The sequence below is a fragment of the Aethalodelphis obliquidens genome, unplaced genomic scaffold (assembly GCF_003676395.1).
Source record: "Aethalodelphis obliquidens isolate GAN/ISIS:26980383/991018 unplaced genomic scaffold, ASM367639v1 scaffold5, whole genome shotgun sequence".
In the NCBI taxonomy this organism is placed as follows: Eukaryota; Metazoa; Chordata; class Mammalia; order Artiodactyla; family Delphinidae; genus Aethalodelphis; species Aethalodelphis obliquidens.
In genome coordinates, this window is record NW_020837949.1 from 22131686 (window position 1) to 22144819 (window position 13134).

Genomic DNA, 13134 nt, shown 5'->3' on the forward strand with positions numbered 1-13134 from the left:
CTTTAAAATTGCGTGTGTAAAATCATTACCTCATTTCTTCCTAGTGGATCAATGAGACAATATTAGTGCCACTTGTACAAGAGATTGAGTCTGTCAGCACACAAATGAGGCGAATGGGTTGTCCAGAGCTGCAAATAGGAGGTATGTGAAAATAGAGCCCAGCGTTTGAGTTCCTTCAGTGAATCTGCCAAGTGGAAAATTTCTTCTTGTAATGGGCTGTTTAACAACACCTTTTGTTATCTTGAGGTGAAGAAAAAAACTAAATGTCTATAATATCACTTTTTAAAAAATATAACAGTTTTATTGAGATATATGCAGTTCACCCATTTAAAGTCTACAATTCAAAGGTTTGGGTTGTGCAAACCATCCCCACAGTCAAGTTTGAATAGTTCATCACCCCAAAAGGAAACCCCATAGACCCGTTTCCAACCACCACCCATCCTCCAGCCCTAGGCAACTACCAGCCTACTTTCTGTCTCATTATATAGGCCTGTTTTGGATATTTCATCTAAATGGGATCATACAATATGTTGTCGTTTGTGACTGGCTTCTCTCACTTAACAATGTTTTCAGGGTTCATCCATGTTGTAGTGTTTATCAGTACTTCATTTCTTTTTATTGCCAAATAATATCCCATTGTTTGGATCTACCACATTTTGTTTACCTGTTCATCATTTGATTGACATTTGGGTTGTTTTCACTTTTTTGGTTATTATGAATAATGCTGCCATGAACACATACATACAAATGTTCATGTGAATATATTTTAATTTCTCTTGGGTATTACCTAGAAGTGGAATTGCTAAGCCATATGGTAAATCCATGTTTAACCTTTTGAGGAATTGCCAGACTGTTTTCTAAAGCAGCTGCACCATTTTACATCCCCACCTACAGTGTATAAGGGCTCCAGTTTCTCACATCCTTGCCAATACTTGTTATTATGTGTCTTTTTCAGTTATCCTAATGCATGTGAAATGGTATCACATTGTATTTTTAGTTTGCATTTCCCTGATGGCTAATGATGTTTAGCATCTTTTCATGTGCTGGTCCATTCATATATCTTCATAAGCAAAATATCTTTTCAGATCCTTTACCCAGTTTTTTTTCCCCTTTACCTATTTTTAAATTGGGTTACTTGTCTCTTTATTATTGAGTTGTAGGTGTTCTTTATATATTCCAGATACAAGTCTCTTATTAGATATTAATTTAAAATTGTACAAAGCATAAAAAATGTGTACAGTGCTAATTTAAAGTCCCCTTTTTTCAATATAAGAAAAATACATTTTTCTTATCTGCTAAAAATAAAATTATTAAGGTTTTGTGTAATATAATTTGCCTAAAGTATATATATACTATAACTTATTTAGTGTTAAATAATTAGGTTTCAAAATAAATAAGGAATATTTTAGTCAATCAGCTTTCTAGAGAATAAATTTCTCTTTGAAATATGTAAGGGCTTTGGATTGCACATTAACACTTTCTACTTGCTTTTGGGTATCTTTTTTTAATCAGTCTTTATTCTCTGGAATAAGTATAGTGTTGTGCATCACTAAAGTACCCACGTGTTGAGTATCCGTATATTTTGTATATAATGTATACAACACTCACATTAACCTTGAAAGCTAGCTTTTAGTGCCACATTTTATGGATCAGACTACTAAGACTCAGAGAGGTTAAGTAACTTGCCCAGTGTCACAGAGCAGTGATTTGAGGCCAGAGCTTTCTGACTCCAAAGTCAGAAGGTTACTTTCTTGGTAATGTTATTTGAACCTATGCTTATCCTTTTTGAGCTTTTTTATAAGCTATAAAAATATGTTATGTTTCACAACATTTTTACCAGTGTGATGTGCTTTTTAAAAAAGAATAACATTGTTTTATCACTGTGAAAGCAACATGCATATGTTCATTGTAGAAAATTTGGAAAGTACAGAAATACACAAAGAATATTACCCATGATTGCGCTTCAGTAGATAACCACAATCAATCGTTTTAAATCACAATCACTTATTCCTTTTGGAGAAAAATACTGTGATACTATATATATCAATGGTAAGTTATACCATAATTTAACAACATTAAAATGTGAAAAGTGTATATTTAGGAGTTGAGCAAATAGTACATATGTATGTATATATTTTTAATTAAATTGGGGTCATACTGTTTTGTTACCTGCTTTTTTCCCTCTACTTTTTCTATTTTGTTAAATATTCTCCAGTACTATTTTTATGGCTAGTTTGTATTTCTTTTTTATGTATGTAATATATTGTATTTAACTGATTTTTATTATTTAAAATTTAGAAGATTTTCCCTTTGCTGTTATTAATAATGCTGTAAGTAAATGTCCTTTTACCTAAATATTTGTGTACATTCATAATTATTTCCTTAGGATAATTTCTTAGGAGTGAAGTTGTAAGTTCAATAGGTATAAATATATTAAGGCTTTTAATATACATAACCCTTCAAAAAGCTTATACCAATTTATATTCTAGCAATAATGTCACATATAAGAAAGCCTTTTTCCCAACATTGGGTATTTACTAGTATGGTTGTACATTTTGAAACTTTTTGTTGGTTTATTCATTTCTTTGGATAGTTGTCTTTCATGAAGTGATGAGCGAAATCACTCATAAAAAGTGTTCACTTGTCACTGGCATAATGGGCAACTTTTAATTCAACCTGATTTTGAAAGCTCTCGTGTCTTTTTATATATACTCCACAAAAATCTTCTATTAGTTGTTTATAGATCTGGCAAAATGGATTTGGCTGTTTTTGGAGTATGCATGTGTTTGTTTAACTCTGGCCACCTTGCCAGAAATGATCAAATATTTTGTAGGTAAAGTAGATAATGCAGCTTGTTAAGATAAACTATCGTTGCTTTCCTTTATTCCTTCAACATCTATTGAAGGAAGAGCATTTGAAGTTTTTTCAAAGATCCACATGAGGAATAATCTGTTTTCTGTGTGTTTTAATTTTAACAGAGGCTAGTATTACTAGCTTGAAGCAGGCTGCTCTGGTCAAAGCTCCACTCATTCCAACTCTAAATACAATCGTGCAGTATCTAGACCTCACGCCAAATCAGGAATACTTGTTTGAAAGGATCAAAGGTAATTATTGATTTGAAGAGGGAAAAAATGAGAGCTTTTTCACTAGTTTGAAATTTTATACAGGTAACATGGAACAAAATTTTTTTTAATTATAAGTATCACTGAAGTGTGATCTTATTTTATAAATATGTATTTAATAATGGCTTTATTAAGGCTTATACTTGAACAACTTTTGAGTTTTATATTCTGTATGCTTAAAAATGGTCAAAATAATGTAGTTAGCCTTGAATACATTAATTACTAATTTTGTTCTAAATAGGGAAACTTAAATATGAGCTAAATGGGCTCACATGAATATTTCACTCATTTTCTATTCTTAAGCTACCAAGAATGGATGCCACAATGACATTCTTTATAATTTCAGCATGCCGATCCTATTTCTTTCGATTTTTATAAGTCATATGTAATACGTTGCTTCTTTATATTTCTGTTATATTCTGATTATTTGGGGGAAATATGATCTTCTGAGGAGACTGACTTGAGACTCAGGAAATTTAGCCTCCCTGGTACTCCCACATACCCTCTTTATGCCTCCCTACATTTATTTGGATAAACTCTGTAAAATGTTCTCATCACTAAAACAAGTTTTAGAAATAGTATTTCACTCTTTAGATTTATCATAAATCTTAATTTGAAAATGTAATGTTGCCCCTTCTCTAGTCTAGGTTTGGACTGAGGTTTAGGAATAAACATTTATCATGACTTATTTAGGAATAAACATTTATCATGACTTACGTACTTATTTATTTATGGCTGCATTAGGTCTTCTTTGCTGCGCGTGGGCTTTCTTTAGTTGTGGCGAGTGGGGGCTACTCTTCGTTGTGGTGCACGGGCTTCTCATTGCAGTGGCTTCTCTTGTTGCGGAGCACGGGGTCTAGGCAAAAGGAATTCAGTAGTTGTGGCTCGTGGGCTCTAGAGCACAGGCTCAGTAGTTGTGGCGCACGGGCTTAGTTGCTCCAAAGCATGTGGGATTTTCCTGGACCAGGGCTCGAACCTGTGTCCCCTGCATTGGCAGGTTGATTCTTAACCACTGAACCACCAGGGAAGTCCCCATGGTGCTATTTAATTTTTTATATCTTGTATTTCTTTGTCTGCATGTTTTGATCAGGTTTTTAGATGTTATACTTTCCTTATTGTAACCCCTTAGCCTTTTTTTTTTTTTTTTTGCGGTATGCGGGCCTCTCACTGTTGTGGCCTCTCCCGTTGCGGAGCACAGGCTTGGGACGCGCAGGCTCAGTGGCCATGGCTCACGGGCCCAGCTGCTCCGCGGCATGTGGGATCTTCCCGGACCGGGGCACGAACCTGTGTCCCCTGCATCGGCAGGCGGACTCTCAACCACTGCGCCACCAGAGAAGCCCCCCCTTAGCCTTTTTTTTTCCCTTCTTTCTTGTATATTCTTAGCTTATTTTATTTTACCTTTGTTGCTACAGAACTTTCCCAAGGAGGCTGTATGAGCTCATTTCGATGGAATAGAGGTGGAGACTTCAAAGGCCGCAAGTGGGATACAGACCTGCCCACTGATTCTGCTGTAAGTCCCCAGTTTTATCAGTTTGACATTTTTGTTATTGGGTTTATTTTTCCATTATAAAAATGAATATTAAAAAGAACTTAGAGGGAATTCCCTGGCAGTCCAGTGGTTGGGACTCAGTGCTGGCTGTCACTGCCATGGGCCCGGGTTCAATCCCCGGTCAGGGAACTAAGATCCTGCAAGCCACACAGTGAGGCCAAACAAGAAAATAAATAAATAAATGAATAAATAAATAAAAATGAAAATAAAATAAATGAAAAGAACTTAGAAACTAAGTAGAAATACAAAATTTTTGTACCAGCATCTTAACCCAACCACTGTTAATATTTTGGTATATTTTCTTCTTTTTTTTTCTTTACTTATATTGTGCTATTTTTAATGTTTTTATCGATACAGATATAATAATCCCATATGTAAAATTATGTCTCCTGCTTTTTTTCACTTTTCAGTGTTATTTGCACTATTACACACTGTCATTTAACTGTTCTCCTATATTGGACCTAAAAGTTTGGGAAACATGTAGTGGGGGAGGGATTTTTGTTTTTCTGTCTTAAATAATACTGCCAGGAGTAACATAATGCATGTTTCTTTCTTATTTAGGATTATGATTTTAAGAAAGGTTCCTAGAGTTAGATTTATGAAATCAAAGAGTATAAAGTTTTTGAGCATTTAAGAGTTTTTCAAAATTATGTTTGTTTTGTTTTTTATAGTGACTGTTATGTGTGAAAATGAAGTTTAAATGCTGATACTCAAATTCAGAATTGAATGTATGTGTATTTTATTTTGATTTTGCTGTTAATTACCTATATGGGTGTGAATGATCCCCTTAACAGAAAACTAGGAATGTCTTGCTCTAATCTTTTCATTTCATAGATTTCATCTTACAGATATAACCACTTGAAAGCATTTTTGCTAATTCTTTCTTTGGAGAAAAACTTAAAAATTGGAGTCATGCGCTTCCCTGGTGGCGCAGTGGTTGAGAGTCCGCCTGCCGATGCAGGGGACACGGGTTCGTGCCCCGGTCCGGGAAGATCCCACATGCCGCGGAGCGGCTGGGCCCGTGAGCCATGGCCGCTGAGCCTGCGCGTCCGGAGCCTGTGCTCCACAACGGGAGAGGCCACAACAGTGAGAGGCCCGCGTACCGCAAAAAAAAAAAAAAAAAATTGGAGTCATTATAAACATGTTTTAAAAGTACCACATACATACTTGATCGATTTTCATGCTGACTTTGAAAAATTGTTTCCTCGTCTTCAGATCATCATGCATGTGTTTTGCACCTACCTTGATTCCAGACTACCTCCACATCCTAAATACCCTGATGGAAAAACATTTACTTCTCAGCACTTTGTTCAGACACCAAATAAACCAGGTATAAACAACCTCTCCTAAAAGGATGAATTGAGCTTTTCACATGAAATACATCTAGTGGTTTGGTTTTGTTTTTTTAATGTAGCATATTTCCTTTACAGACGTGACAAATGAGAATGTTTTCTGCATTTATCAGAGTGCTATCAACCCTCCCCATTATGAGCTAATCTACCAGCGTCATTTCTACAGTCTTCCAAAGGTACTTCTAAATGTAGCAGTTGCTATTACTAATGTCATGGATGACTTGCTTTGTTAATATTTTTAAAATTAGATTCTCTTGTTTATGGAATAGGTAAACTTTTTAAATTAGGGAAAAAATGCTAGTTTTGTATCCCTTTTTTTAAAACTCTAAAAGTAATATGTGCTTAATTTGGAGAATTATGAAGAAAAGGAAGAAAAGTTCATTATTCCATTATTTACAGGAAGCTTTTGTTAACATTTGGTATAATTTTTTTGATAAATTTCATTTTGGTCTTTTTCTGTACTTATTTATGGGTTGAAATCATATTATTTATGTAGTTTTATATCCTTTTTAAAATTAATGTTATAATTTTCCATGCCTTTAAGAATCTTCGTTAAAACACTTTTTAATGGCTATTTTAAAACTTCACAATAAAATTATAACATAATTTATTTAACCACTCCCCTACAGTTAGATATTTTGGATGTTTCTAAGTCTTCATTATCATAAATACCTTTATGCATATAGCTGTCTGCATTTTGGGTAGTTTTTTAGCCTGAAGTCCAAAAATGGAATTCTAGGTTATAGAATATTTTCAAGGCTGTTAAAATATGTTATCAAAAAGATGATTGTACCAGTGTACACTTCTATCCAGGTATTTTACTTTTGATTACAAACATCAGTTCTGTTGATGACCTTTGCAGTTATTTTTGTTACCAGCATCTATACTAAGAAATTTTACATAGACTATAATCATAAATTGTATCCTTCACTTCATCAGATACCCGGAAGAGAATATTTCTTTTTTTTTTTTAAGTTTAATATTTCAACTTTGTAAGTGTAAATATTTTGGGCCATTCAAGTTCCATGCAAATCCTTTTTTTTTTTTTTTAAAGAAACACTGTCTTTAAAAATCATATATCCTAAGATTTTTTAGTAAAAACACTAAATCAGAATAAGCAGGTATAAGTTAATCAGTAAATTGAAAATCTAAATCAGGAGCTATTTCACAGACCAGAAATTACATATAATAGTTTGATTTTAGTGCTGGCAAAATGCTGCCTCATAGTCCCTTGTAGATAAAATAAATTTACATTTAATATGTTACTTACACTGTTAACATATATCATAATGTATTTTGAAGTGTGATTAAAGGTTTTTTAATTCCAACATTGTTGTTTATGCTGTTAATTTGGGGGATAGAGTATTTTTTGTGTGTAGGATACAGGGGTACCAGCTTCAGAATAGCTCCCATCCAGACCTTCATAAATGCTGCTTCCCGTGTATGGGAACTTCCCAATGTGTTTATTTCTGCTCATCTTTCAGGTCTCAACTTAAAAATTTCTCTCTCAGGGAGGCATTGCTTGCCTCACCACTCTGGGTTTAATGCATATGTTCCCATGGCACCCTACACCTTCTTCTTTCTCATAACATTCATCACACTTTATTGTAATTCTGAGTTTCCTGTCTGCCTTTCCTACTAGACCTTAAGCTCCTCAATTACATGGATCCTCTCTGTTTTATTCACCACAGTATTCCCACTTCCTAGCACAAAGTGGGCACTTTGTTTAATGAATGAATGAAAGGCTGAATTACATGGAATTCCGAGTTAGTAGAATATAAATTGATAGGATCGCATTTACCTATCAGGCTGAATGGTTTGGTTTCGTTAGGTTTAAATCTTGCTGTATTTTTTGTCTTTGTTCCAGGGCCGAAATAATATGTTTCATACATTATTAATGTTCCTCTACATCATAAAGACCAAAGAGTCAGGAATGCTTGGGTAAGTACTTATGCTTTAAAAATACAAGTACTTAACTTATATACTGTTTTCCTTATGTTCAGATGCTGCAGAAGGCAGCATCATATACTGAAGATTTGTGGACTGAACAGTAAGAGATATGGCTTCTAGTACTAGCTCAGCCCTGTCACTAACCAGCTCTGCCATCTTGAGCAAGTCCATTACAGTAATTCCTTGGAACCTCCATTTCCCCATTGATAAAAAGGCAATTTGACCACATCATTGGCTTTACAGCTGTGTCCCCCAGAGGAACAACCCTGATATATCAGGCTCTTGCCACTTTAAAATTTAAAAACAAAAACAAAACTGGAGTTCTATTTATTCAAGCTATCCCACTTCAGACACAAAGCCTTCTGCAAAATGTTTACACTTTCAGAGAGACTAAGTCAGCACCAGTTCCATAATATTGTTAATTGGGATGGAAAAATGGTCAGTTGAAATTGTTTACTTTGTTTATTCTAAATACCTAGTAATGAAGCTCACATACTGTTACAATAAACTCAAAATTGCTGTCTTGTTATTTAGATGATTTGAAATTTTAGTCCTTCAAATAATATTTGTAGTAATTTGAAGTAAATGGACCTCAGCTAATGCTGGGTAAATCTGGTAATGCAAGGACTGGAAGTCTGAAAATCTGTGTTCTGGGTCCATCTCTGCCTGCACTGTGTAACCTGAGGTTAAAAAAATGTAAAGGGAAGGGCTGAATAGAAAACATCAGGGGTCTGTTCCAGTTTGGTATGCATGCTTCTTTTCAGTTTTATAGGTGCCCTGTTTTATACAGGTTCTGGAACTCCACTGTCCAATACAGCAGCCGCCAGCCACATGTGGCATTGAGCATTTGAAACATGATTAGTCCAAATTGAGATGGGCTGTCAGTGTAAACTACACAGACTAGAATTTGAAGACCTAGTACCAAAAAAGAAAAAGTAAAATATCTCTAATAATTTTGTATATTGATGACGTTGAAATAATGCGTTGGATATACTGAGTTAAAGAATATTTATGCTACCATGGCTCTTTTTTCTTTATTTTTTTAATTACAAAAATAATGCATGCTCAATATAGAAATATTTAAACAATATAGCAGTGTATAAACTAGACATTGAAAACTCCCCTCTGATCAACTCTCTCTTCTGATCAACTCTCCCTCGAGGTATCCATTGTGTTAACAGTTTCAGGTGTGCATTTTCAGACTCCTTTCTGGGGAAAGTTGATTTTTTTTTAGTTTTCATTTTGTTTAAAAATATATTGTACCCAAACATAGTACTCTGTGACCTGCCTTTTAATCTTATGGTATATCTTGGATATTCTTCTGTGTCAGTAAATACAGACTTTTTTCCTAAATTTTCTAGCAGTATTTAGAAAGATATACATGTATTAGAAAGATGGAATGTGCTATAAATATATTGTTTTGTAATTCTTAACAGTGTTTCTGGAAGACTATTTTGAAGTGAGGAATTAACTTAGAAGTATTTTAAATAAATAATGAATTTTTGGTTTTAATTGAAAATTTATCTTTTCTCTAAAAATCTAAATTGATACTTGATACCTAAGTGATTTGTCATGACAGCATGAAGCTTGTGTTGAGTACCATATATAGTTTGTCATATACATAAAAATGTAAAATCTGTAAAAGTATTGGATTGGCCAAAAAGTTCATTTGGGTTTTCTGTAACATCTTAGTGGGGCAGTAATTTACACAGAGACCCAAAAGAATTGGTATAATATTTAAAGTGCTTATCTTCTCTGAATGAGGAACTTACATGTGGAAAATGAAACATTTTAGACTAAAACTAATCTGTGTTTTATTTATTTGGGATTTTTTTTTTTTAACCAAGGGAAAAGTCTTTGAAATTAACTTAAAATATGATTAATCTTTTTAATACATTTTGGAACAATCAAATGTTAAAAACTGCTGTCCTATACCTTAAAGGAAGGAAATTTCCTTTGCTTAAAGGAAATAAGCAAGTGGCTCAAGTATAGACCATTTGGAATCATGCCCATAACACAGCAGTTTAATACAAATCTATTATCAGTTCAATGCCACATATTTGTGCGGTAGTGGAATGAGATGAAAGTTTTACATCCAAAAGGGAAAAAAACCTAGACAGAATTGACTGCACAGTAATTTGTGTCCTGTTCAGTAAAAGACACCATAAATAAAGTTTAAAACTAAATGACAAACTGAGACAAAGACTTATAATTTCAACATTTAGAGCAAAGCCAAGTTGATATCCATCATGTATAAGGAGCATATACGTTAATTAGAAAAGAAAAATATAAGAAATGGTCAAAGACACGAGAGACTTTCATAGAAGAGTGTCGTGCAGATGGTTAATGACCATGAAAAGATGCTTAGTCTCATATACAATCAAGCCAGAATTAAAACATTTTTTCTATCAAATTGAAATTTATCATTTGCAGTGTTGGTGAGGGTATGGAGAAATGGGAAAATATAGTTGATGAAATGACCTTTTTTGAACAGGTAAAATTCTCTAAGAGGCCTAGCATCTCTAACTCCTCAATTTTTAAAAATTTAATTGACACTTTTACTTAAATCCTACTTGCTAAAATTGTCCTGTTTAACTCTATCTGTTGTAATAATTCTTGAGGTCCACTGAAAAATTAATTTTCAACACTCCATAAGTCCATTTATTCTAAATTTGGGTTTTAAGCACAGTTAAGAAAGTAATTACTGTTTCTGGAATTCACCTGATAAACCATGTGTAACATAACTTATTTCAGAAAAGCACTAAATGTTAATTAAACATGTACCCCTTGTAAAGACTCCTATTTTAGTTATTTGAAAAAAGACCTTAAATGCTGGGCAATCAATTCCACTAAAACTTTTTTTTTTCTCTTTATAGGAGAGTTAATCTTGGTCTATCCGGTGTGAATATTTTGTGGATTTTTGGCGAGTAGTGGGTCATTTAATTCCAAACTTTTGGACTTCATTTGACTGAATCAGAAGTTGAATCTAAGTATCTCTGAGTCACTGCCTCTTCTGAAATAAGATACATATGTGTATGTTACAGACTTTAGATTTAACAAAAAATTAGCTATTATGAAACTTCTTTGTAAAAGTATGCCCTATATCTTCTACACCAAGAAACATTACTTTATCATTTCAGAAAAAAACTGCAATCCTTCAGATTTTTGTTGGCCAAAACAGTGCAGTTCCCCCTTGAGTCCTTCTTCACTGTAACCCCCCCAAATAAGAATCATCTGCCTGATTCCTCCCCACAAAAATTGTTTTTTCAGTTGAGTTATTTAGTATAAATAATTTTTTTTAAAAAGCAAATTGCTTATTTTTTTTAGTGTTTATATTACCCCAGTGTTCAACAAATTAGCCCAAGGCCCATATTTAAAGAAATGAGATAAACTTTTAAGTAATAGTTCATATGCATTTAAAAAATATTATTGGAAGAGGTTTGACGGTATTAATGTTTAAAAAGTCAACTCTTGATGAAGTTCACAGTCTTGAACATGGTTTGAAAGATGCTGCCTGATCTTCCTTCTGCCCCCCCTTGCCCCTGCCTCCACTCCAGTCTTGCCTTGCCCCTCTCCTTCCATGCCCCAGCCACACGGGCCCTCTCTCAGCTCTCATCCCAGGGCCTCCGTGCACTCCCGCTGCCTGAGACACTCCGGCCCCACTCTAGCCAACCCTCCTCAGCACCCTTCTAGGCTCTGCCTAAATGTTGCTTTCCCAAAGAAGCTCTCCCTTCCCCCCACTCCTTCCATTCCCACCTCCCGCAGATCCCCTGACTGTTTTCTCTCTTGGTACCTTTCACCTTTGCTTCATATCACCGAAATCACATAGGCACGTGCATTTCTTTATATGTCTCTCTAAACCTGTGCTGTTCAATACAGCAACACCTGAGGCTGCTAAGCACTTGAAACACGCCTAGTCCAAATTGCGATGCGCCGTAAGTGTAAAATCACACCGGTTTCAAAGACTTGATAGGAATAAAAGACTGTAAACTAAGAAATAAACAACTATAAAAAATAAAAAGTCAACTCTTGGGTTAAATTTAGCTGATAGAATTAAACTATTAGGTCTTAGTTAAGAGGCTGAAGACATCAAGAAAACAATTGCCTTGGTTTTAATAACTCAGTTTCACTGTTCCATAATATTGTATTGAATTCCCTTTAAAATCATATGATATCTGTTTAAATTTTTTAGATATGTTCAAAATATCTGGAAAGTATGAAATAACCAAGTTTGTAAGTTTTGCTTGACTCTCCATCTTTATTATCTTACATGTATATGTAGTATATCTAAGGCTAGTTAGCAATTGCATGCATTTTTTGGGTTGACATGTTACTAGAGACTGCTTTACCTGGAAACAACTAAAACTAGTATTTTCTCAATAACTCCGTGTCATTATTACATATGCAGCTCATTTTGTGTAATTTGTAAATCTTGTTACTGTTTTTTAAAAGTCAGATGTCCAAAGGAAAGGAAGTTTCTATCTTGTAACTGCTTTTGATGTATGTTAAATTTGTTTGTTATGATAAAATACCAATTAAACATGTTAAATATAAGAACATGTAAAAATCGAAGTCTCCTGTTTCAGAAGCTGGTGTGTCTACTTCACAATTACAAATAAAAAATGATGTGTCATTTCTTATATTAAAAAAAGTTTATGTGTCAGAAATGCAATATACAGTAAATATTTCACGTAAAAAGACTAGGGGTACACATTAAAAAGAAAAGATACTTTGTTTGCATACTAAGGGTGGTGTGGGTTACTATACTCTGGGTGGCTTTCATTTATTAACTTGTCTTCACAAATGTTTGAGCCAGCATATACTTACTATAGCTTTTATTAAAAATACTTTGATGAATTAGTTTGAATTCATACTTCAGGAAGACAGTGCACTGCAAACATGGTAAATTTTTTGGTCCTTGTGTTAAAATTAGTAAATATTTCTCACAAGTTTTTATTTTCTTTGCTTGACTCATCCTTGTGGGATCAAATCCACTAATCTTCTAGATTATGTTCACTGTATCACTTATTCTTTTTTTCTCTATGAATATCAGCCTTTTCTTCAGCCAGATTTGTTTAGAGGCATGTTTATAATTTGGTTCCTACTATAACATAAAAATGCTGTGTTGCTTGACTTTCTCAGATATACACTTTAAACTGAT

At 34.0% G+C, this 13134-nt stretch overlaps 1 protein-coding gene across 2 annotated transcripts in view; it reads left to right on the forward strand.

Annotated features, from left to right (window-relative positions):
* Window positions 1–12613, forward strand: part of TMEM209 (transmembrane protein 209) — a 28877-nt gene extending 16264 nt beyond the window's left edge. For both annotated transcript variants that reach the window (XM_027101926.1, XM_027101927.1), the window contains exons 9-15: window positions 45–141; window positions 2979–3104; window positions 4535–4632; window positions 5887–6001; window positions 6102–6199; window positions 7891–7964; window positions 10850–12613. In XM_027101926.1, the coding sequence (XP_026957727.1) occupies window positions 45–141; window positions 2979–3104; window positions 4535–4632; window positions 5887–6001; window positions 6102–6199; window positions 7891–7964; window positions 10850–10904 (663 nt within the window). In that variant the 3' untranslated portion in view covers window positions 10905–12613. The remainder of the gene's footprint in view (window positions 1–44; window positions 142–2978; window positions 3105–4534; window positions 4633–5886; window positions 6002–6101; window positions 6200–7890; window positions 7965–10849) is intronic.
* The last annotated feature ends 521 nt before the right edge of the window (window positions 12614–13134 follow it).